This window comes from Crocuta crocuta, unplaced genomic scaffold (assembly GCF_008692635.1).
Source record: "Crocuta crocuta isolate KB4526 unplaced genomic scaffold, BGI_CrCroc_1.0 scaffold274, whole genome shotgun sequence".
Lineage (NCBI taxonomy): Eukaryota > Metazoa > Chordata > Mammalia > Carnivora > Hyaenidae > Crocuta > Crocuta crocuta.
Genome location: NW_027530222.1, coordinates 1,954,894 through 1,979,255, shown reverse-complemented (window position 1 = coordinate 1,979,255; position 24,362 = coordinate 1,954,894). Strand labels below are relative to the sequence as shown.

The window sequence follows — 24,362 nt, the reverse complement described above, 5'->3', positions numbered from 1 at the left end:
ACGCATATTTAACTTGGAAAGTTACAACTTAATTTTTTTAAGCATTTACTTTGAGAGACAGCACGAACGGGGGAGGGGCAGGGAGAGAGAGGGAGACACAGAATCTGAAGCCGTCTTCAGGCTCTGTGCTAACAGCTCAGAGCCTGACATGGGCCTCAAACTCCCGAACCTCGAGATGATGACCTGAGCTGAATGAAGTTGGATGCTTAACCGACTGAGCCACCCAGGTGCCCCTACAACTTATTTTAATAAAATGTGATATAGTGGGCATTGCTAAAACCTGAAGCATAAATCATAACTCTCAGTAAAGTCAAAAGTAATAAGTATAATATGCATAAAATTTGGGGTGATGCTAAATTGGAAGGGAGTGTGGGTACAGATAGAAGAGCAATTAGGTTAGAAATATGGGCAGAAAATAGAATTGGCACAAAAAACAGTGATCTATAGGAGAGTAATTTCGTTCCAAATTTGTTCAGTCATTTCAAGTTTGTTCAAAGTTACTCAGTGTGTAGAAGCAGCCTACTGGAAGGCATTAAGAGGCAAAGTACGGGATGTTCTCTTCTGTTGGTGGGGGAAGAAAGAGGGGAAGGAGGTTGCATGATCTAGAGCTAAATATTAGGCTGAACTGAGTAGAAATTAAACCACTTATTTATTTATTTATTTTTATTTTTCGAGAAGATTTTTTTCTCCAGAGCTCATTTTTTTTTTAAATGCATCTTTTCCTTGAAGTTGAAATTACTCCGGGAAATGGGTTACTCTTCATTTTTAGTTGCTTTTCTTGAGGCAGACTCTGTCTGCTTAAGGCCGCAGGCATCTGAAGTCTGGTCCTACTGCGCTGTAGAGCCCATCATCATCTCACCCCATTAACCCCATGATCAAGGATGCAGCATAACTTAGCAGAGAAGAGTGCTGGCAGGAGGCTGATTTGGGTGTACTACTTGTTAGCTACCTTGACCTTGGGTTATTTACCATATCTCCATTCCTTATGGATTGCATTGAGTAATACTGTCTTCCTCATAGGGTTGTTGTGTGCATTGACGGAGATACTCTATGGAAAGTGCTTGCTGCCTCCTGTGGGACATTTGCATTTATCACTTTATATTGTTTGTAGAGCCAGGCATTATTATGAGGCATTGCCTTGTCCTTTTCAGAGAAGTGAATTGAGGTCCATTTGAGATCTTGCCCCTGCCTACTTTTCCAGTCTCATTCATCTTTTAGGTTCTCTTTCCTGCACTGGCTGTGAAGGCCATGTGAACCACTGCATTTCCTCTCAAGGCTAGGTCTTTGCTTCTCACCGTACTGTTTATCGTGACCTTTTGTTCATCCTTGGACACTCAATTCAGCCACTTGGAGGAGTGAATCTCCATTTACTCCTTTGATTAGATGGGAGTTCTTTCTTTGTGTTCCCACTAAAGCTAGTGCTTGCCTCTCTGTGTATTACACCTGGGATCAAAATGCTCTCTCTGCTCCTTTGTATCTCTCCTTTGAGACTCTCATCTTCTGGAGGGCAGGACCTCATCCCCCAACTCACCAGCTTGGAGAAGTATCAGCCGGAATGTCATAGTTGGGGAAGGCATGAACTTTGGAGCTAACAGCCTGGGTTTGAAACATTGTTCTACCACTTACCAGCCGTGTGACTTAGGGCCACTTATTTTGTCCCTCTACTTCAGTTGCCTCAACTAGATGTGAATTATAATAGTACCTACCCCTTAGCATCAAGGGCAGATTAAATGAGGAAGAAGAGATGCAGCAAAGAAACACTTTACTTTTTTACTTCCTCTTTGGATCTCCTGCTACTCAAGTCCTGCTCTGGCTGTCCCATAGAGTGAGGGAGAAGGGCTAGCATCCTGGCCACAGGGAGCTACACAGCAATGGATGGAGAGGGTGGGGACCCCTCAGGCACATGTGAGGAGCTCTGTGTCTGCTTTCTCAGGTGGCTCTTTGTGGGGGACGGAAGGGCATGATGCAAGGTTACTTGCCCTCAGACTTCCTTGTTTTCATTTGCATACAGCTCTTTTCCTTTCAGGTCAGACTTGAAAGTAAGTTTCGTTCTCATCATCTGGATTAATGGATCTGGCAGGTTGCTCTCTCAAAGCAACACAGATTTGTGTTACCACAAGCTTTTCCCTCATTTTGAATGTTGTTTCTAATGGGGAATCCGCATAGCTCCCCTCCTTGTGGCGTAACACAGTCACAGGGTTCTAACTCCTGCTTCAGAGGAAGTGGCTTTCCTGGCTGGTGTGCTATTCCAAGGATGCTCTGCCCTGGAAAACAGGGTTCATTAGTCACCTAGATCAGGGCACAGGAGACTGCTTTTCATCTTTGTGATTGATTGCCTCAGCAGCTAATACCACGTTGCTGCCATTCTGCTTGCTACTGCTGCTTCTATCCTGCTCTGATTACCACCACTGCCTCTCTTGCTAAACTGTTAGTGCAATTGCTTACATTCTACTATGATTATTAATGATCACTGTTACTATTACTAAACTGTTATGACTCCTGCCAATTTCAAAATCCTGACTTTTAGCTACTGCATTCTACTGTCTCTTAATGGTCTTTGCAAAAAGAAATGCTTTTTTTCTTCTACACCTGTAATAGGGAACTTTGCAAGTAGGTTTTCTCTAGAATGTAGACTGTACCATTTTTAGTGTGATGGGGGCTAGCCGTGTTGCAGATAACAATATGGTTGGATGTTACTTTTTCTCAAGCCAATGTCATACATTGCTTTCATTAGCAGGTTAATGAACTTAGTGAAATAGATCTTTCAGGCTAATTTTGACCTCTGCACTTCCCAGGCATTGTTTTTTAGTGCAAAGACCAGAAACACATAAGGGGAATTGAATGTTATTTGTTAACCTTTTCTGTGTCCAAGGGCTAATGCTGAGGTTGTCAGATAACCTTTGTGACTGTGGGTCTAAGTTTCTGCCAAGGGAGAGGGGGACTGTGCTCCCTCTTACGAAGACAAGGGCTGTTGAAAGCAGCAGAGGGCTTGTGTATATCTTTTATGATGACATATGGCTAGAAATCCTGCAAATCTGTTGCAGGCTACCATTGAATATACACCAGAGGCTGGCAATCCAGAGTTGAGATGATGATTAAGAATGTAACTGCTTAGGGGCGCCTGGGTGGCTTAGTCGGTTAAGCGTCTGACTTTCGCTTAGGTCATGATCTCGCGGTTTGTGGGTTCGAGCCCCGCGTTGGGCTCTCTGCTGACTGCCAGCTCAGAGCCTGGAGCCAGTTTCAGAGTCTGTCTCCCTCTCTCTCTGACTCTGCCCTGCTCACGATGTCTCTCTCCTAGAAATAATTAAAAAATATTAAAAAAAAAAAAAGAATGTAACTGCTTAATAATTAAAAGTCTTTATTTTGCTTATTAACATCACCAAATTCTAGAAAAGTTCTTAGGGGTAATTCCATAAAAAACCATTTATACACTCTCATGCAAATGAGAAGATATGAGAAACCTGTAATACAAAATTTCATCATGAGTTCTTTGGCTACCAAGGGATGGTTATTTTTTTTTAAACATAACCTTCATCATCAGTCATTCATTATTATAAAACACTTGTGGTTTATAAAAGCTGTATGGATACATAGATGAAATAAATGTAGTCTCTACTTTCAAATTACTTGTGGCAGTAGTTGGGAGAACAGATACATTGTAACCAAGATGGTTATTACCATAGGTATGAGCCAGAGTGCTACAGAGCAAATGAGGATGTATGTGTTCTTACAGTTTAGTCCTACATTTTGGAGCTTGATTACTTCCATAAAGTTCCATATAACCCATAAAAGTTTTAATCCTTGGACAAAATGGGAAAAAAAAAAGCTTGTAACTTGAAATGTTACTAAATGGCTATTTTTTTGATAAAAAATTTTTTAATCCTTGGAAAATGCCATGTGGCCTGGACAGCAGTCAACATGGAGATATTGACTTTTAGTTTATTGAAAAAAGGGGAGTTTTTTAGTGATTTGAGCACAAAATGGGAGCTATGAAAACAGCTCCCCTCCCGTTCTGGACTACTTCCCTGCATGTTCTTTAGGGTCTTCATTTATTTATAATAGGATCGATAAGAAAATTATTTGAAGGTACTATGCAGTCCTGACCTAAGTGCAGCATAATTATTTTATAATTATTTGGAAGGCATCTACAGATGTGATTTCTTTATAGAGTAGTGGTGATGATCTTTCTGGTAGGATCCACTGACTCAGAAGAAAGGACGAAGTCCCCATACAAAAAAATGTTCATTTTTTTTCTTTTGTTCTTTCTTTTCTTTCTAAAAGATGTAGAGTTTATCTCTCAACTCTAATTTGAAAAGACCAATATAGAGGGAGAGAGAAGATATGGTTAAATGACAGAAATAGAAAATTCCAATAAGAAGGAAACTTGATTCATTACTATATCCCTTCCATGCCCTCCTGTCTACTAGTTCTGCAGAGGATGATTGATCCCTTTAGAAAGGGATAGAGAATTTAGGATGGTGAGGGTGGTGGTGGGGGGTGGGTACTGTGTGGATCTTGATAAAGTCTAAGATGAGAGGGAGCTAAAAATAAGGCTTTTTTTGTATGTTAATGTTTGTAAATAGGCTTCATCATAATCTCTTCTGTGCCTTTCAACACTGTCAATCAGCTCCTTAATGGCCACCCATAATTCAAATTATGGCAGACTTTCAAATACATTCTCTCCTTCAAATGGGATAATGACCCCATCAAGAAATGAGACCCTGAGAACTGCTTTCTTCATCAGGCAGCTTGGCTGTTGGTGGTCCTTGTGAAAACTGCAGTATGTCAACAAGTGTACATGGCTGTGAATCTATATTAGAAATCATCCTTCTCCTCACAGATACTGTTTTTCGGTTGGGATTGAAACAGCTGATTTCACAATGAGATGTGGAGGTTTTTCCTGTAATGTAGTGTCAGTTATAACATAGCTCATTTTTTGCTAACAATTTTAGAGAAATACATGCTTGGTTTTTTTTTTTTTTTTTTTTTAATAAAAAGGAAATGAGCCTGCTTGTATTCATATCATTGAGAAAGTCAAAATGGCTCTTATGCACATAGAGAAAAAGGTCACAATACACCTTATAAAAGGAGTAGAGGGAAGAGAAAGATGGTCTCAGAGCTTTATTTTAAACTTTTGCAGTCTCACCATTAAATGTTTCCTTTCTGCATTGAAGTGGTTGTGTCGGAGGCTGCACCTTGAAAATCCTTGCTGTTGTGATAGCTATCTGGTCGTGAAACATAACCTAATCTAGAGAGCTCTGTATAATTTTAGGATGTCTTAGACGTTGATGGTGTTAAAATTTCTTTAAAGGTTATCTGCATCTATAGAGTGCTTTTCTACCATTTTAGTTCTTCAACTTGTAAAAAAAAAAAAAAAATCAAGCGGCTCGTGTTTCTGAAAGGGCAGAGAGGGCGATCATGGCGTTGATAACTGGTGGCTGTGCTGTCACTTATCACTGGGTACACCAGAGACTCTGCCCAGCCCCTCTCTCATTACTAGGTCTCTCCATATGTGAAGACAGGAGTTAATTGTCTGCATCTGTGGCTCCTTTTCACATGCCCTGTCCCCCAAGTGTTAAGCTACCATTTTTAGTGAGTGTCTGTCTCCATTGAGTGTGTGCAGTGCCCAAGACAGAACTATGGATATAATTCCTCATTCTTCTCTTTTCTCTTCCACTCTCCCCACACCACACATACTCAATTACTGGCATTTCCTTTCCATACTACCTAAAGTTTTTTCCATTCTATCTTCTACCATCCTAGTCAAGATCACCGTAATCTTTTTGTTAAGTTATTATGGCAGCATCCTAACTATCCTATCTTTCCTACCTAATCCATATCTGCTCTCTAATAAAGAGAAAAGAAAACATTTAATTCTGTTCACTGTAAAGGGAGCTAGTATAATACAGTAGTTAAGGATGTGGGCTCTGTAGCAAGAATGTCTGTATTTGAATGACTCTCTTACTTTGGCAAATGCAGTTATATAAACTTGAGTAAACTAAGTATATATAAAAGAAAAAAAACTTTCCTGATTGAGTTGTCATGGGGTTAAATGACATAGACATTAGTATAGAGCTTGGTACATAGCAAACACTCACAGATTACTTATAAAATGCAAGCTGAATGTTCTACTTTTCTGTTTAAAATCCTTGAACCTCACCATGTCTTCTAGGGTAGAGCCCACATCCATCTGACATGCCTTGCAAACCCCAGCTCTCCTCTGTAGCCCCACTGTCACTGCTGCCCTCCAGACACTTGTGTCCATTTGCTACCACTTCCATTGCCCCCAGGACTCCATGCCTTATCTTGTGCCCATGCACATGCTGTGCCATTTACTTGGAACTCCCTTGTATCCCGAGTCTGGCAACTTCCTTTCTCCTCCCTGAACACCATCCATTCTTCCTGTTTTTGTGGCTCCCATCTTTCAGCTCTCCTCTCATCTGTCACTTATTCTAGAAAGCTGTCTCTGATACGCCAGGGCTCCCAAAGAACCTTTGAATGCTTTCGTCATGGCGTTGCCACATACCGTGTAATTGTGCAGCCACCAGTCTGAGTACTCTGCCTGACCACGATAAGTCTTTCGTGGGCAGTTTGGGTCATACTTGCATTTTTCTAATACCTAGTTCTTGGCAGTTTCATTCCATTAACATGCGTTTAATTAAAAATCAGTATCCAACTGGGGCTATGTTTGATGAAGTGTTTTGGTGCCTCATATGTAATATGCACCTCAGTAACATTTGTTAAGTGAGAAAATGATTTTTAGACTTGTGTATCTTTAATTTTGGTAACTATCTTGTGTGGATATGTTTAATGTTTTAAAAATCCTGAAGTTATTTAAAATTCTGATTTTTAAAATTTGCATCCTAAATTCTAAACACTATTAAAGTTATCTCATGTAAATGATTTAACAAAGTTGCATAATTTTTTATCAGACATGAGGCTTGATTATGGAATAATGGGATGTTTTTGTCCTTGTGTATCATAAACCATCTCTGAAGGCAGAATGTTTTAAACTACTGCAGATGATACCATGGACTATCAAATGGCTACTAATCTAAAAGAATGTGTAAACTTGGGAGAAAAACACTTACACTGGAAAAATAGTGTTAAAAGCCCAGTCATATCTCTAAGCATGAAACAAGGTCCTGTCATCTGAAATAAGTTCAAATTTCATCTTAACAGTAAAATAAGAGCTGGCTTATTAAATTAACTATTTCTGTTGTAAGTGATAGATTGCTTAAACAAAGGGTGGAATTATTGGTCTGTTTGCTAAAATTGGCCCACATAATCTGGGAGCAGCCTGGTGCTCGGACTTTGGTTTCTAAATACCATTTTTTGTATAAGTAGAATGGATTTGCTTGGAGAAAAGGCTTACTCCAGAACTAGAGCAAAAAACATATGATGTAGATTTGGGGCAACTTGATACAAGAAAATGAAGAAAATAGTGTTCTTAAAAAGGACACTGGAAAAAGTTTGAAGGGATCCCCAAATGGCCAAACTTGGGACAATATGATCATCAGGAAAAAATGATTATTACATAAGCAAAAAAGGGGCGGGGTCTGGGAGGAAGGGCAGCAAAAGCTCTTCTTCTGGTAAGAATACCAGCTAATAATTAAGGAATGATGGAATTAGAAAAATCACTATTTTGCAGTCCCACATGGAATAATAAAAGCAAGGGTTATTAGTGGATGATAAATCATGGTGAAAAATTGGGAAATAGGACAGCGGCACGTTACCAAATAATCACCCCCTGGATTTTGATTGATATAAAGGGGGATATTTGCCTTTACAATAGATGTGGGAGTAACCATCTTAACCAAGCAATCAAACTTAGCATCAACAATAATGGTTTAACTTAACATTTTGTATCTTTAGATGTTATGAAATATGAAGTTCAGTGTATGAAGTATTTTTGCCAGAACGTTTAATTTGTATCTAGATTTAGCTTTTCATTCACTGGAAATACACATAATGGAGGAACAGGTTTAATGATACCATGAGGAAATAGTAAGACAAATGCAAAATGTGGGACATTTTTTAAGACACCGCCTCTGGAATCTTCAAAATCAAGGTCTTAAAAATAAAAGCAAGATTTCTCAATAGAAGATACTGCAAAAATAAAACAACTAAATGCAACAGGTAAATTTTAATTGGATCCTAGACTGGGGGTGCTGGTGGAAGGTGGGGAAAAGCATAAAGAAACATAATGTGGGCAGTTGAGGAAATTAGAATATGAAAAGATATTAGGTAATATAGAATTGATAACTTAGATGTGATAACGGTATTGAAGGTATGTAGGAAAATATCTTTATTCCTAGGGGATGCATGTTGAGTTATTTAGGACTGAAGTGCTGTGATGTCTGTAATGTGCTTCAGTGGTATACGTTTTGTAAGTCAGTCAATTGTTGACATAGGAAAGCATTTAGACATGGCAGTATGTTCCAGTTGAGTCGATGGAGTGTTCATTGTACTATTTTTTCAGCCTTTCTTTTGGTTTGAAGTTTTAAAAAAATAAACTGGAAAAAGAACAAGTTCAGCATGATGAAAACAAAGCCCAAGCCTTGGAAATGGCAGGCAGGCTGTCAGTGCCAGCTTTGCCCAGGGCTTCTGCAGTAATATTAAGGCCCACTTCCTTCATCTCTTAACTTTGTTCTTGTACCTGCACAGGGTTGAACGCTCATAACATGTGAAGTGTGACTCTAGTGTTATTAGCCAAACTTGGATAGCTGTGAAAATCTCCAGATAAGATTAATAGAGGACTTGGAGGGCAGAACCTTGTGTTATTCATTTTCAGCATTCCCAGTGTCTAGAATGTTGTGGACATTCAAAAACTGTTGACTGAAAAGATACCTGCAGGGAAGACCACATTTGAAGATTGTCTAGAAAAGTGAGAGCATGCCAGTGACCTTTTCCAAATCCACTAAATATTTGTGGAGTTTAATAGAATTGAACTAGCTAAGAGGTAAATAAGGTTAAGATTGGTTCCAGAAGTAAGGGGAAGTCCTATTTTTAAGTGTATGTATGCAATAATGACTAAATTTCTTTTTTTTTTTTTTTAATTCAGAAACAATACTCCTCTGAGTTAATAATCAAAGCACTGAGTGGAAGTCTACTGTAGTTTTTCCCACAGAGAGGGGAATCTGAGTTTTGTGAGAAATTGTCAGAGGGTGGTACATGCAATTATGCTTCTCCTTGGTGAGCTATGAGTTGGGCACTTAATTATGTAAAAAATATTGCAAGAGAGCAGTTGCATAATCCCCAAGAGAGTAATTATTGTCTATCTTGGCAGAATGCAAGGCTTTTAATCTGTAAATAAGCAATCCTATGTGGAAGAGCTACATGTAGAGCGATTCTGTGTTGTAAAGGTCTCTTATGAATTTTTTAGAGTGAAAGTAGAAGCTCTGTACGCTGACTGGCCTCTGCCTTTCTGCTTCAAAGGGTTGATGATGCTTGCCCTGTGGTTTTAACCCCTCCTGAAATATTTAAGCCCCTGAGAAGGATTACTGCAAATAGTCAACCTGCATCTGAGTTAAGCCTGTGAAAAATCTGAATATTTTCAAATACAGAGGAAGTAAAATGTGCTTTCTGTAAATTAAAAAACGGACCGATATGAAAAACAAAACAACAGAATAAAACATTGACAGTGCTTAAGGAATGCTCGAATTAGCTAATGGGTTTCTTATTGGAGGATAATTGTTTTGTTTTTATGTGTGCCATTGCAGGTCATAGCTTTAAAAAGAAGTAATTCACTTTCAGGGTATGTGTGTACTTAGGTGGGCTGAGTCTTTTAGATACCGAAAGAAAATTCAGGTTTTAAAACTGTCAATAGATCTGCCTTCTCCCTTGTTCTTCCTGTTAGTATTGATGAACTGAACACGATCTTGTCCAGAGTTGACTTCTCCAGTTGAGTCCCCACTCGCACCCCTTTGCTTACTCAAGGACCTCATTTGGGTGACTCCCCTTCTTTTTCATGACCAGCTTTCCCCTCTCTACCAAGTTATTCCCATAAAAATAAAAACATGTTGTAACAGCTTCCATTGTTTTTAATAAGCCCTTCCTGACTTCTCTTTCTGACTATGTCCTCAATCCTCTGTTCCCCTTTCCAGCAAACTGAAGAGTCTATCTTCTATATTTTCACTTCCTGTCTTCCCATTGTCTCTTTAAACCTTTTCCAAGCTCCCCACTCGACATGCAACCTGCTTTTGTAAAGGTGTACCCACGACCTTCACACTGCCAGATTACATGGATAGGACTTGGTCAAATCTTACTGTCATCAGTAGTTAACAGAGTTTATGACTCCTTCGTTCTAGAAACACTTTCTATACTTGGGTCAAGGGAAACTCTGTTCTCCTGGTTTTCCCTTCCTCAACAGTCATTTGAGCTCAGCCTTTTGGTGGGCTCTTTTCCTGGTCTCCTGGGATAACTCAGTCCCAGGTCCTCTACTTTGCTCTCCTCTTCTCCCAAAGTCATCTCAGGCATTATCACGGGTAGAAATGTTCTCTGTACTCTAAAGACTCCCAAATTTATATCTGGAGTACACACCTGTACCCCAGACTCCAGACCTGTCAGTCTAGTTGCCTGCTGCCCCACATCCCATTGGATGACTAATGGGTGTCTCAAATTTAACATAGTCAAAATGAAACACCTCGTCTTCTCACAGTTGTCTCTTACCTGGTTATTGCAATAGCTTCCTATCTGCTTTTCCTGTCTCCATCTTTGCTCCAGCCCCTTTCAGTCTATATTTAAAAACAACAGCTTGAAAGACCTCGAATAAAACCTCAGATTATTTCCCTCCTCTGCCCCAAGGCCTCCAATGACTTCTGTCTTGGTCAGCATAAAAGCTGGTCCAACAAGTTCCTTCATCATCTGACCCCATTACCTTTCTAGCTCATCTTTTACCTTTCTCCCTGTGACTCCCTCTGCCCAGCCACACTGGTCCTTTCCTTAGACATACGTCAGATGCTTTTGCCTCAGGACTTTAGCATGGGATGCTACTTTAGGTTGGAATGCTTTGTCCTGTACTGCGTGGCTTACTCCTTCACCACCTTCAAATCTCTGCTTATCTGCTCTCTTCCCACTGACCCCTTCTCTAACCATACATGTAAGTGTACCCCTACCCCATCCCCATCAGCGTGCCCTATCCCTCTTCCTGGCTTTTCCTCCATTGCACTTAACCACCACATGAAAATAAAATAATATTTACTATTTTGTTCATGGAATGTAAGTTTCTTAAGGGCAGAAGTATTGTCCACCTTCTTCATACCTGTGTTACCTGTGCCTGTGAAAGTAGGCACTCCCACATTGCTAAAGGATTAATTGAAAAGCAACCTCAAAAGTTGCTTGACTTTTTCTTTGTCATTTTTTTTTTTTTTTTTAAAGCATTCTGGGTGGAGAGGATATAGAGCATTCAGAATGATCCCCTGTATACTAATAGCTGTTTCCCATTCCTCAGTTTCTCTGTTTGAAGAACATAAGGACATTCCTCACGGCCTGTTGTGAGACATTTGGAATGAGAAAGAGTGAACTCTTTGAAGCATTTGACCTGTTTGATGTTCGTGACTTTGGAAAGGTAATTATATTTCATTTTTTAATGTATTATTTTTTAGTAGGGAATGTTTTATCCAGTACTTTGCATTTATTGTTGAAGTAGGACATGTGACTTCAGGGGTCTAGGTAGCTGAATTATGTAGCTAAATTTCAAAAAAGCAAATAGCACTATTCAAATGGGAATAAAATTATTTTTCATTTAAAGCACTATCAGAAGAATGTTTTATCCAGAAGTAACCTGTTGGCTGTTTCAGAGGGAGGAGTACTTTTTAACATGCTACAGAGAGTAGGACCAGTGTTTTTTCCCCTCTGGTCTTTTCTATATCTGAGAGGCACCTAATTTTTGGAACTTGAGAATGTTCTGCTGTCCCGCTGCCTACTTTGACCCTTGGAATAAGGGATGGGGAAGACATGAATGTTTGAAATGTTTGAGATTGTCCAGTAATCCCATTGCTTGGATTCCAGCATATATATGTTAGATTGTTGGACTTCAGTGATATTTGTCACATGTAAATTGTTCTAATGTTTGCTATTTATCTGTATGTACACTAAATGCTTGTATGTAGTAGGTGAGAGAAATTTTCTCAAAAGTTATGATCCTTCATTATGAAGTGCTTGGACATCAACTTTTGCATATCAGAAGCCATAAAGAGCCATTTTAGCTCCTGCTGACATAATTGTAGTATGAAAAAAAAAACTATACAAAAGGAAATGGGTATAAGACTCTGGTTTCTAAGATTCCTTTTTCCTTTGGCAAGCTGTGATTTAACTCTTTTGAGGTCCAAAAATGTGATGGGGAATAACATGGTAACAAATAAAAGCAAATGAAAACCCATTCTTCCAGTGGAGAGATTGGTAGCACATTTGTCTATGGCCATGATGAAAGGCCATGAAGACAAAGAGGAATCAACTAGAATCCCAGGTAAGGTAGAGAGTCCTTTAAGATTTTGGCCCTAAAAAAGTCTTAACACCTTATAAAGAGGTTTCCTTTATTATTTGACCCTTCCCCTTAGTTTTAAAAAGTCTGTTGATTTTCCTTTCTTTTCACTCTCTTTGGGGAAATGAAAAATGAAAATGAATTAGGGAAATGAAAAAAGTCTAGATTTTTAAAAAGCTTTTAAAGGAGCTCTTCATTTTCATTCATATTTGCAAGAAATGGTGTGGACAAAGATTAGGAAATCATCTGAATTCTTTGGAAATACATAGCCTTGCTCTAGTGGAATACTGCTGTGTGCTTCTGTAATGGAAGCTTTATAGGAGCTGAGATATTGAAGAGTTGAATATAAACTGTATGCTTCTCAAGGGTAAATGTATTTATGGCTACTTAAATGCTTTGAAAATGATAAACCTGAAAGGTTAAACTTGGGGATGTCATTGAGAACTTGATCCTGTACTTCCCACTTTAAAATCACATACATTTTTGCTATTGCCAAGACTGGTGCAGTCTCCTTTCATTTGACTTCTATAAACCATTGAAAGGTAAAGAAATTAGGATGCTGTTCCATAATTTACCAGTGTTGCTATTACTCTAAGCAAAACTGTCAATACTGCCAATTAATGAAAGCTTTGGAGATAACGTGTGTCTTTTCGATCCATATATTTATATGAATCCTCACACTTGTCCTCTGACATGCAAGTTCTGTTCAAATTACACACATAGTAGAGATTGGAACAATAGTTTGAACGCAGATCTGGCTGATTCTCAATGCTACCGTGGTGCGGCATTCATGTAGCAGGTTCCAGTGCTTTGTGCCTACTGGCTCAATCTTCGTATCAATCCTGTCACATAGCTGTCCTTATCTGTATTTTAAATTTTAATTTTTAAGTTTAAAAAACATAAATAGTGTGCTAGAGAACAAATCATTCCTGGTATTGTGACTATAAATTTCAACAGGTTGTAGACAGGTTAGTTTATTTCTCTTCATTCCTTAGGATTTAATTAAATTTTCAATTAACTTAGAAAGAAAATATCCTTAATTGTATGCTCTGTCTGACTCAGTTCATATAAATAGTGAATCTAGGATTCATGTATATTCAACACCTTTTTGCCTAGGAATATATAAGTGTAATAACAGTGTCTAATGTTTTTATAGCATTTTGAAGCTTTGAGTGTGCCTCATATCACAGGCTGCCTCTGATTCTCACAAAAGCCTTGGAAAGGAAGCAAGCAAATGTTCCAAATGAGGAAACCAAGAGATTGGGAGGTTTAACAGGAATTTTAAGGCCTCCTTGGTTGGGGACAGAGTAGGATCTGGATCTGGATGAGGCCTTCTGGCCTCTCAGCCCTTTGGTTTTGTCTACCGTCTGTGTTTGGGTCTCACTGCAGTGTGAATGCTCAGGGAGAAGGAAGAACTCAGGGGAGAAAACTAAAGGACTAAATGAGATTAAAAAGTACAAGTGATCTGTGACCTGGCATCTAATAGCACTTTATTTTTTTTTTTAGGAGAGAAAGGAAAGATTTTAGATACTGCATGAGGTTTGCAATATAATGGTGGTTGAAATTAAGAACTCTACCTTTACAGATGTTTCACAGGTTCTTGTCTCTGGGCATGCAGTCAGATTTGAGCTAACCCTCCCCCCTCTTCCCTGTGGTGTAGTCTGCTCCCCAATCTTTAAGTTCTCTTGGTTCTGGGTTCAGGAAAAGTACTCTGAATCATAGACTTTGATATGGATAGGTTTTCTTTTGGAAATTACCCAAATCCTGGGAAAACCAAAGGAATTCATGACATTAAAATCTACAAGTGATCTGTCACTTGACATCCTCTCTTTAGAAAGAAAGATGTTTAGCATACTACAGGTGTTAATCAACACGAATGAAAGTTTTAATATTTGAGATCATGAAGAACACACATATTTTGGGCACTCTAGCTGGGCTTATGATAATTTTGCCTTTCTGCATTACCTTTAATTCCTAGTGTTCAGTGCTTTACCCAGTGTTAACAGAATATTGATTTCAAATCAAACGCCTATGCCAACAAAAGTTAGAATACTTATGAACATCTTCTATAATTTTTTTTTAAATCTCACAAAGATGGAGGAGGAATTTAGTAAGTTGACTCAGTAAGTTTACTTGCTTTTAAAAAAGATTGATCTTGGGTTGCCTGGGTGGCTCAGTCAGTTAAGTGTCCAACTTCAACTCAGGGCATGATCTCATGATTGAGTTCAAGCCCCACGTCAGGCTCTGTGCTGACAGCTCAGAGCCTGGAGCCTGCTTCATATTCTGTCTGCCTCTCTCTGCCCTTCCAAAAAATATGTTCTGTGTCTCTCTTAAAAATAAAAACAAATAAATAAAAAAAGAAGATTGGTCTTTTTCTGACTTTATAATAACAAAAAAATAAAGTCATCTTAGTTGAATTTTTTTGGTTAAATATTGTAATAAATTCTTTCCCTAGAAAATTAAAGGTTATTAATTAAAATACTTTTTTACATTGCAAAAGGATCGTAAATTTGCTCATTTCCAAGCTGCCTACAAACGATTTTTCTCTCTGTTCAGATTGTCATGTTCCGATTAACAATTTTGCTGTTTGGAACTGTTTCCTACTGAGCTGTCTGTTGGCACATTTATAGTGCGGAAGCACATGGGATTTTTCTTGAATGAGACCATTTCTAGTGAGTAATAGAAATCCCGTTGCTGCTGTTGTCCAGATGAGTGATGAAGTCAGCTTCTTCCTTTGGTTGTTCTGGGTGATGAAAGGGCCTGTTTCTCACTACCAACAGACTTCACATCTGTTGGTTCAAGCATTGTTAAGCACCTTTCAAGTTTAAGCTGGTATGTTTTCTTGAATCAAAGAGAATTACATCTGGCTAAAGGTAATCCTAGCTGATTTTAGTAGCAGTAGGGTGGTTGCAGTGTGTTAAGTTCAGGGCGTGCATTGTCAAAAGGAGTTCAATGCGCTGGAATAGGGATGGGTCAGGGGTACAGGTAAGAGCATTATTGAAAGGTTGTTTTGTGTTTGGGTTAGGAATATGGTTTCTGAGTTGGATCTTGGCTTGAATTCTGGTTATACTCCTTACTAGTATGTGATCTTGGGCAAGTTACTTAACCTCTTTAAGATTCAATTTCCTTATCTATAAATTGAAGTTGAATAGATAATGTATGTAAAGTGCTTAACAGAGTATTTAGATTTAAAGTATGTACTTGATAACTACTAGCTATTACTCTTATTGTTACCATTATTACAATTGTCATTACTAGTGTTAGTTGGTCCAATTCAGCGGTAAGCATAGTGGTTATTGGAGCACCAGAATTAATGACCTTGCAGGGGCAAGATGAAGAAATAAACTGTTTTTTCCTAATGTGGTATAGCATTGATCTGTTTTGTTCTGCACAGCTGTCTTTGTCCCTTCTTCTGTGGGCTTGGATCTCCTTTGAAAAACCACACTTTTCCAGTCACATAGTTTGGAGTGTTTAATCAATTAGAATATCCTATCCCTTTGGCCACAGGGAAGGGTTCAGGGATGGAGCAAGTCACTCATTTGGGACCAAGATGATGTGTTGAGACATTTGCAGGGGCAATTCTGTTGTGATATCCTCCAGCTATTATGAGGCTTGGGGTAGCCACAGCCATCTGGGTACCACGTGGCGTTTCAAAACAGATCCAGTTTTAGAGGGAGCAGAGCTGAGGAGGATCCCACATGTGAGGCTGGAATCAAGCTGTGCCCAAAGCCAAATACATAGATCTCTGGATTTCTTTATGACATGACCCAGTATATTTTTCCTTTTTTCTTAGGCCAGTTTTCCTTAGATTCCTCTCACTTTGGTTAAGAGAACTAAGTGATTGACCTGGTTTTGTCGGTCCGTTGATTTCAGTTGTATCGATATGTTAACTTTTCTTCCCTTACCAAAGTTTAACACAACTTGGACACCATATGGTAGTCTCCACCTGTTCTATCATCTATAGAAAAGGAGGTGTGACAACAGAATTCCAGAATGTCTGTTTTGGAGGATGTAAATAGAAGTATGGTCCCAGCTTTGTGGTACATGCTTTCTTTTCCTTACCATTGACTCACACAGTATCTTAGATCTTCTAGTTTGGAAGAGGCTCTCAAAGTCATCAGGCATTCTTCTCCAGTTTGTGCTGTATGGTATCAAGGAAATGGGCAGGCATGCCTCTGCAGAATGGGAACTCCCTTCTTATTGAGGCCCCCGGCTGCATCTATTTGTTGGGCCATATGGAAAGATTTGAAGATGACCTTAAAACCACAGGGTAAAAAGGACAAAAAGAGGCCTCCAACACTTTTACCTGGACATGAGTAGGCCTTGGGGATATTCATTGATTTGGGTAAAATGGTCTAAGAAGTCAGAAAACCCTACAGGATTCTGTGTGACCTTGGAGTTTGTTACTTGACTCCTCTGACTCTTAGATTCCCCATCTATAAATGGGATAATAGTTTCTACCATACAGAATTATTGTGAAAACAGGGTTCATTTATGTAAAATGCTTGGCATATTGTTCAATAAATGATTGAGTGAACAAGTAGATCCAATATGGAACCAGTAGTTTGGGTAGAAACCAAACATTCAGGGTTCTGAGTGTGGATATGCGTAAAGTCCAAAAGAGGATTCTAGTCCTATTTTTTGAAAGTTTATTTTGTTTGATGCTTTCTGGCTCAGATTATTAAGAAAATTATAATGCATGTGTTTGTGCATGCATGTATGCACACATAGTTATTTATACTTTGTTTTCCTAGGTTTTTTTTTGGTAAGAATACATTTAATGTTTCTGTAGTTTTTTAAATGTTTTATTTATTTTTGACAGAGTGCATGAACTGGGGGAGGGTCAGAGAGAGAGGGAGACACAGAATCTGAAACAGGCTCCAGGTTCTGAGCTGGCTGTCAGCACAGAGTCCGACGCGGGCTTGAACTCCTGAACCGTGAGATCATGACCTGAGCCGTACTCGGATGCTTAACCAACTGAGCCACCCAGGGGCCCCTTAACTTTTTTTTTTTTTTTAATGTGTAGAGATTATTTGAGAGATCTAGTGAAACTTTCCCTGAAGGTAGTTGATACCTTAACACACATTAAATGGCCCCCCATCCCCCCATATAAATCAAATTAGCAGCTACATTAGATTCAGGATAGGAGATGGTTTAGTTCTTTACTTTAAGTACATCACCATTTAAAAGTAAATTTGAACTTGCTGAGAAAACCAAAGGATATATGGTTAATGCTGGAAAAAGACCTGAAAGTTGTCCATGTAATGGGAATTCCCAATCTTTTCCACTAAGAGGCATTAGTGTGTGACCCCCATCGCCAACGTGTTTTATTAGCACCTGCTGCTATCAAGCTGCCTTGACATTGTGAGCTCAAATTTCTGGCCCACCTGTAATGCCTTATTATCATTTTCTGAGAGTATTTGCTTGGGTGTGTCCTACACTTTGTGATCACTTTTTCCTCCTTTCTAACCTAACTGGTTTACCTCATGGTGTATGTTTAAAGGTGGAAGGACCTCTTCTTGCGTAGCCTGTGCTGTTAGCCCAGGCTAGCCTCTCAGCACTTTTACCTGGGTGCCAGTTAATCTCCATGTTCTCATCCCTGATTACAGTCCCTGCGGGTATTGGGGAGCTTACCCTCTGAAGCACCACATATATCCCAACACAGCAATACTGGAGGACCTGTAATTGGTTTCCTACTACCTATGCATCTCCTTGGAGCTTTACCTGGTTTTCCCGGTCACAAGAAAACCCTCCCTACCAAAGATCCATGAGCCTCACCTGGTAGCTTCAGAGACCTCACGCTGGCATGGCTTGGAAAATTGATATTGGATAGTGCACGTGCATTGGTCAACAACTGGAAATATTTTTCAAATATCTGTACAAACATTTTTCAAACATCTGTGCTAAGATGAATTATCTTGGCACGTAAGCATAGTTTCTCTTTTTGAACTCCCAGTCTTGAAGTTTGACATCACTCGAAGTATCTCTCATCCCAAATTATTCAAGAGTCCTTGGGGCTTTTGCAGTCATAGGGCCCTGATCATTCTTGGTTCTAAAACACCAGAAGGAGCTCAACATCCAGTGGACGGTCTGCTAGCATGCTTCTATTAAAGACTGGTCCCAAGGGTGTCCTCGGTAGCTCTTGTTCTCTGCTGCTGCCATGCTACTGTAGCTCCAGGGTCACTCAGCCAGGCACTACCCAACGCACCCCCACAGATCTTAGCTCTGCATTGAACCTGTCAGGCCACATTTCCTGGTCTTAGCAGTGAATTCTGTTCACTAGCTCCTATTATTCTTTCCAGCCAGCAAGCTTGATTCAAAGCCTCCTTATTCAGCCACTACAGGGGTACTAACTTCAACTGGTAAAGCAGCATTTGGGATCTCTGGTTCCTTTCCTTCCAGAAGGCCCTGGGTTTGTCCTGCAACATTGGCCAACTTCCAGCCTAGCTAGAGCAGGCTAGCCTACCAGGGCTAGTGTGAGGAGTCAACCTCTGTCAGCCCACAAAGGCCTTCTTTACTTTCTCCCCCTTGAGCAGTGGGTGGTTTGCTTGTATTTACATAACTAAGGGAGAGCTTTCCAGTGATTCCTTCCTAAACAAAGAAAGCTTGTTCCAAGGCCTCCATTTGTGTCTCCTTAAGCCTAGAAGGAGGGAACAGCTTCTGGCCTTCCCTAAAGTGTCTGTCTGGTTGGCTCTTAATACAATTTCTACATCATTAGCATTATTCTTTTTTTTTTTGTCATCTTTTTACAGAGCTGACCTTTTGAAAAACCTCTACATCTATTTCAATCGTTTTTGCCAGCATATTTCATAGGGTACTTAACCAGGCAGATTTTTCCCATTTTTACCACACCTCACAAAACTCTGGTACCTGAGCCCTACAGAATCCTTCTTTACACCTTAGTGATTATTCAAGTTCTTTTTTTTTCTTTTTTCTTTTGGACTGCTTTCTGATTGTTTTTTGAGCCAGTTCAAAAAACTCTTAACTGCCCTCCAACCTTATTAGTACAGTTGGAAATCTCTAGAAGAGCATTTCCCAAGGAACTCCATTGTCTTGAGAAATATTAATAGATAGCTTGAGAAAAATATTCTTGTACAAGTGAAGCTGCCTATATCCTTTTTCTATGGTATATGGTATAGTAGAGGTGCTGATGAGTCCTATAATGAGGAAAATCGTTAAGCTTTTGTTTAAATCTAGGGCTTCTTAAATTTTGTATATAAGTAACTAGGTATCACACAATTTATTCAAACTCACTATGTATAAATTGAACTATTTTATTTTCTTCCCCCATTTTTATTGGGATAAAGATACTCCTTTATTCATGCTGCTAGGGACTAAATGGTTATAAATGCTTCTGTTAAGGTCCTTGTCCCTGGTGTTATTGTAACTTCTAAGCGTAGAAGCATCTAAGTAGCTTCCTACCTTCAGGTTTAAACCATTCCAAACAAGTCTTCAGACTAATCTTACAAAAAATGCAAGACTGATCATGTTACTCATAGGTTTAAAACTTGACAGTGAATCACTGTTGCTTATAAGAGAATGAAGTCCAAATCCTTTTACAAATCACACAAGGTTATTTGTGATCAGACCCCTTGTCTGCCTTTCTAACCTTATTTCTTGCTCTCCTACTTCTCTTCCCCACCTTGCCTCAATCGCATGAAATTCCTAAAGTCGTCAGTCTTTGGTTAATATTAATATTGTTTCCTTTGCTTAGAATGCTCTTTCCTCCCCAGAGGAAATGGTCTTGAGTGACTTATTTTAAGATCACACACAGAAATACACTGCTTGAAATCTGAGAATGTATGATTTACCCAGAGCTCTGGATGTAGTTGACTCTTCGATGTGTTGAATACCCTCCCCCCCCACCCCCCAGAGCCTGACTTTGCTAATGGGTCTCTGCCTGTTTCTTCAGTTCCAGCTGAACCTTTGTCCTCCTCTGTCCTGCAGAAATTTAACCTTTGTCCCATTAAATCTCTCATCCTCAGCTCATTCTGAGACTTTGAGATCAAGTAAACCTGGTTTTCCCCCTCCCCTGGCCCCAGCTACCAACATAGGAAAGTTCCCCAACTTCTCAGGGGCTTCATTTAAAACAGCCCTGATGGGCTGTGGTGAGGAGTGTGCCTTTGATTCTCTGGTGATTTGCACAGTAGCGCAGTGTGGGCCGTAGGCTCGGTGGTAACGTTAGTCTTCTGAGCAATTCACCCATCATTCCTTCCTCCTGCAAATGTTTGCCAGCTTATTCTTCCAGGCACTGCTGAGTGCTGCTTAATCAACATGGGCAGGCATTCTCCTCCCCTCTACTTGCTGTTTGAGTTCAGGAAACAAAACAAGTAAGGCATAAATAAACAAGACCATCAGAACCAATGAGAAGTACCATTGAGGAAATAAACAGAGTAGAATGATGAACTCCTGAAGGAAGGCACTTTAGACAAGGTGGTAAGAAAAATCTCTTTACAATCCCAGAGACCCAGCACAAAGCAGATATTAGTAGTATTGCATACTTACTAAGAATTAAGTTGTAGAGAAGTCATACAGCATGTTTTAACTAGAGTCTAGTCCCACTTCTTCCCACAGAACCCCTTGGAATGGTCCTTTAACCTGATCTGTTTCATCAGCTCTCAAATCTCTTCTGATTCTAAACTGTCACTTAGTGGTAAGGGTAATATGGACACATTGTATTTTAAAAATTAATGTTAAATTTTGATAATTCTTAGTTGTGTAATCCTCTCTAAAAGTAGTAGGCTTAGGCTTTTAGCCCAGGTCTATTCTATTTTCAGTAATACTGGCATTCCTTTAAAATCTTGAGAATACATAAACTGTACATATACACTTACACATATATAAAGGCATTATAAAGAGATGAAAGCATGTTAAAGAATGTTGCTTTGATTTTGCACCTTAACTTGGTATAGTTTAGAGAACATTGGTAATTCCAGAAGTGGGAATTTAGTTTGGGAACTGAAACTGACCTTCTCTTTGCTCTGTCAAGGTTTCCTCCAAAGATCAACCTCGAATTTTTTGGATGGTAGTTTGTTGTTTTTTTAATTCTATATATGTATATACATGTAAACAAGCACACAGATACAGGTTTACAGATATACCAAGATAACTAGACTTATTTATAGACTTACCATTTGTGGTAATTTATTGTACCTTTTATTTATAAGCCTGTGCATAAACATAATTTATGATTTTTTTAACTTGCATGCATATAATTTAAATACCATATAGTTGAACATTGTAATTCCTATTACATGATGATCTATGTGAGCTTCATTATATATTTGGTTAACATTGCTTATGTACAAGCTTTTTTTTTTTTTAAGGCTTTAAACCTTAATTTAAATTCTCTCTTGAAGGAATGCACTCTATTGCAGACGGTATAATGTAATAATGTATATTGAAATTATTACAATATAGAGTGCTAAGTGTAATAATTGACAAATGAAAAGATACTGTGTAAGAGAAGGGGATCAGCTGTTCCTAAATGTGGTTAAGGAAGGTGCCTCAGCATTTATCCTTATGCTTAATCTGGACAGAAAGATAGGGTTGCTGGTGCCACTGGCTGTTAGGAACTTACCAAGACCATGTCTTTGTTACCATTTTACTTTATCCTCATGGCAACACTATGATGTTGGCATTTATTTCTGTTTTATGGTTGAAGAGACTGAAGCTCAGAGTTACAAAACAAATCCTGGCTTATAGATGATGCCGCATGGATCTGAGACCACTCCAGAAATCATGTTCTTAATGGTGTTACTGCACTGCTTCCAAGCAGAACTGGGAAAGTACTTTCTAGACAGAGGGAAAGTCATGTAGGAAGATACAGAAGAGGAGGATCCATGTGGAATGATTGTAGTTCTTCGGAGAGTCCTGTAGCTTGTATAGAAGATGCATGAGGGTAAGTAGGACCTTGAGTACCCAGCAGAGACTGGGGCCACGGTGGGTGTGCTCTGGGGTCTTGCAGTGTCTGCACTGATTCTGATGAAGGACCAGAGAATGGTTTTTAACAAACAGACTTGAGATGAACTGTTGTACACTTTGACCTAAGTGCTGCCATCGAGGGGAGACTGTATAGGATTGCTGTAAAGCCAGCGATTGGAAGGGCAGGTGAGACGAAAGCAGTGTGGCTGAAAACTGTGGCAGACCGTTCCAGAGCAATGGCAAGAGAGACCCAGAGTTTAAGAGCTTTTCAACATTTAGGAATTGATGTGACTGGTGAAAGGGCAAGTAGGGGGAAGAGAGAACAGAGACTTCTGAGCTCCTCCTGAGTGTCTGGAGGGGAAGTGGAGGTCACTGTAAGGGAAATAATGGGGCAGCAGCAGGTGCAACTTACAGGGTTTGTTTTAGCAGAGGCATTCTAATGGCATTTACAGTCCCTTCCTGTAGATCTATTTTGCAACTCATCATGCTTTATTTTGCAAACATTTTTACTATATTTAATGTCCTTTTCCCTGTATTTCATTTTTGATGGTTTTTTTGCACTCGCTGATTATCTAGTAGAGATTTATTTGCTCTCTGGTAGAACACTTAAAAACTTTTTTTGGGTTTCATAATTCTTGAAAACATATTTTAAATTTTTGTAATAGGACACTTTTTAGGAAATATTTGTTCTAAGGCTATGGCAGATACTTGCTGACTAGTACACACATTCTTAATCCTAGATTAGCTTCTGGTGACATCCCATCTCAGCTGTGTTCAGGGATAGTTAACCTCCTTAACCCTGTTATTTTATTACCTTAAGGCTTAGGTTATCCAAGGCACATAAGCAGTTCATTGAGTCTAATTTGCTTTTGGGAAATTGTTGCTGTGAATGTGATGTGTGAGAGCTCCAGAAGGAGAATTGATCGGTTAACTCCAGTAGGTGCTATAATAGGCAATTTACTCTTCTGTACAAGCAGCAATGGTGGAAGACTCTTGGCCTTTCATGCTTTTACTGTTGTGCCTGTGTATTTCCTATCAACGGGATCCTCTGGAAAAGGAGGATGGTATTTTCCATATTTATTCGCCCTGTGTATGTTTTCTTTTTAAATGACTTGTGCACGTCTGTGGCAATAAAAGAATGCTGGTGTTTACATTTCATGCTCAGAGCAGTGGTGGGGGGTAGCAGTGGATGAATGCTCTCATCTGCACGGGGCTAGCAGAGGAAGTGTGCATCAGGAGTGTTAGGAACACCAAACAACTACAGGAAACAATACCTGGTAGTCGCTGCAGCTGTGTGGAGACCAGCCCTGCAAGCTTCCTCTGGACAGAGCTTAGTTTCTATGTTGCTTATTTTCTACCTAAAGCACCCCTGTCTTTGGAGGACTGTATCGGAGAAATAGTAATTGTTTATGGGCCTGCCTTTAGTTTGCCTCAATGCCAGTAATAATGCCCCTTGGCTATGAAAAATCCTGCCGAATCGACATAATGTCTGAGAACTAATAGTGTCTGGACAAGCCAGGCACAGAGCCGACAAAAATCATTAGGTTGGAATGAATGAATGGCATTTATATTTTCTGCAGTATTCCCTCTGGAGCTGTGTGTGCCTGTGTGCACACAAGCAATTTCACACTAAATGTGCTGGGTGACCCTAGGTGTAGGCTTTCCCTTGCTACTGTCCTCCTGTATTTCTGTGTGAAGGATAGGAAGGATGATGCTTGCTGCTTCTGGGTGCCGGGTACCTTATTCCTATTCCTCAGGCCGTCTTTTTAAGGTAGCTGATGACTCATACTTTATCTTAGTAGACAAAATGATCACCTAGAATGGATGTGTTATGATATGGAGGATATGTAGTACACGATTTTTATTCATCAGTCTAAGTGAATTTTTTTTATTTTGTTTTTATTGTTTGAGAGAGAGTGTGTAAGCAGGGGAGGGGCAGAGAGAGAGAGGGAGA

General features: G+C 39.4%; 1 protein-coding gene across 1 annotated transcript in view; it reads left to right on the top strand.

Annotated features, from left to right (window-relative positions):
• The window catches only part of VAV3 (vav guanine nucleotide exchange factor 3), a 349,649-nt gene that overhangs the window by 71,269 nt on the left and 254,018 nt on the right, over positions 1 to 24,362 (top strand). The window contains exon 2 of the mRNA XM_077765552.1: positions 11,453 to 11,569. Within this exon, the coding sequence (XP_077621678.1) occupies positions 11,453 to 11,569 (117 nt within the window). The remainder of the gene's footprint in view (positions 1 to 11,452; positions 11,570 to 24,362) is intronic.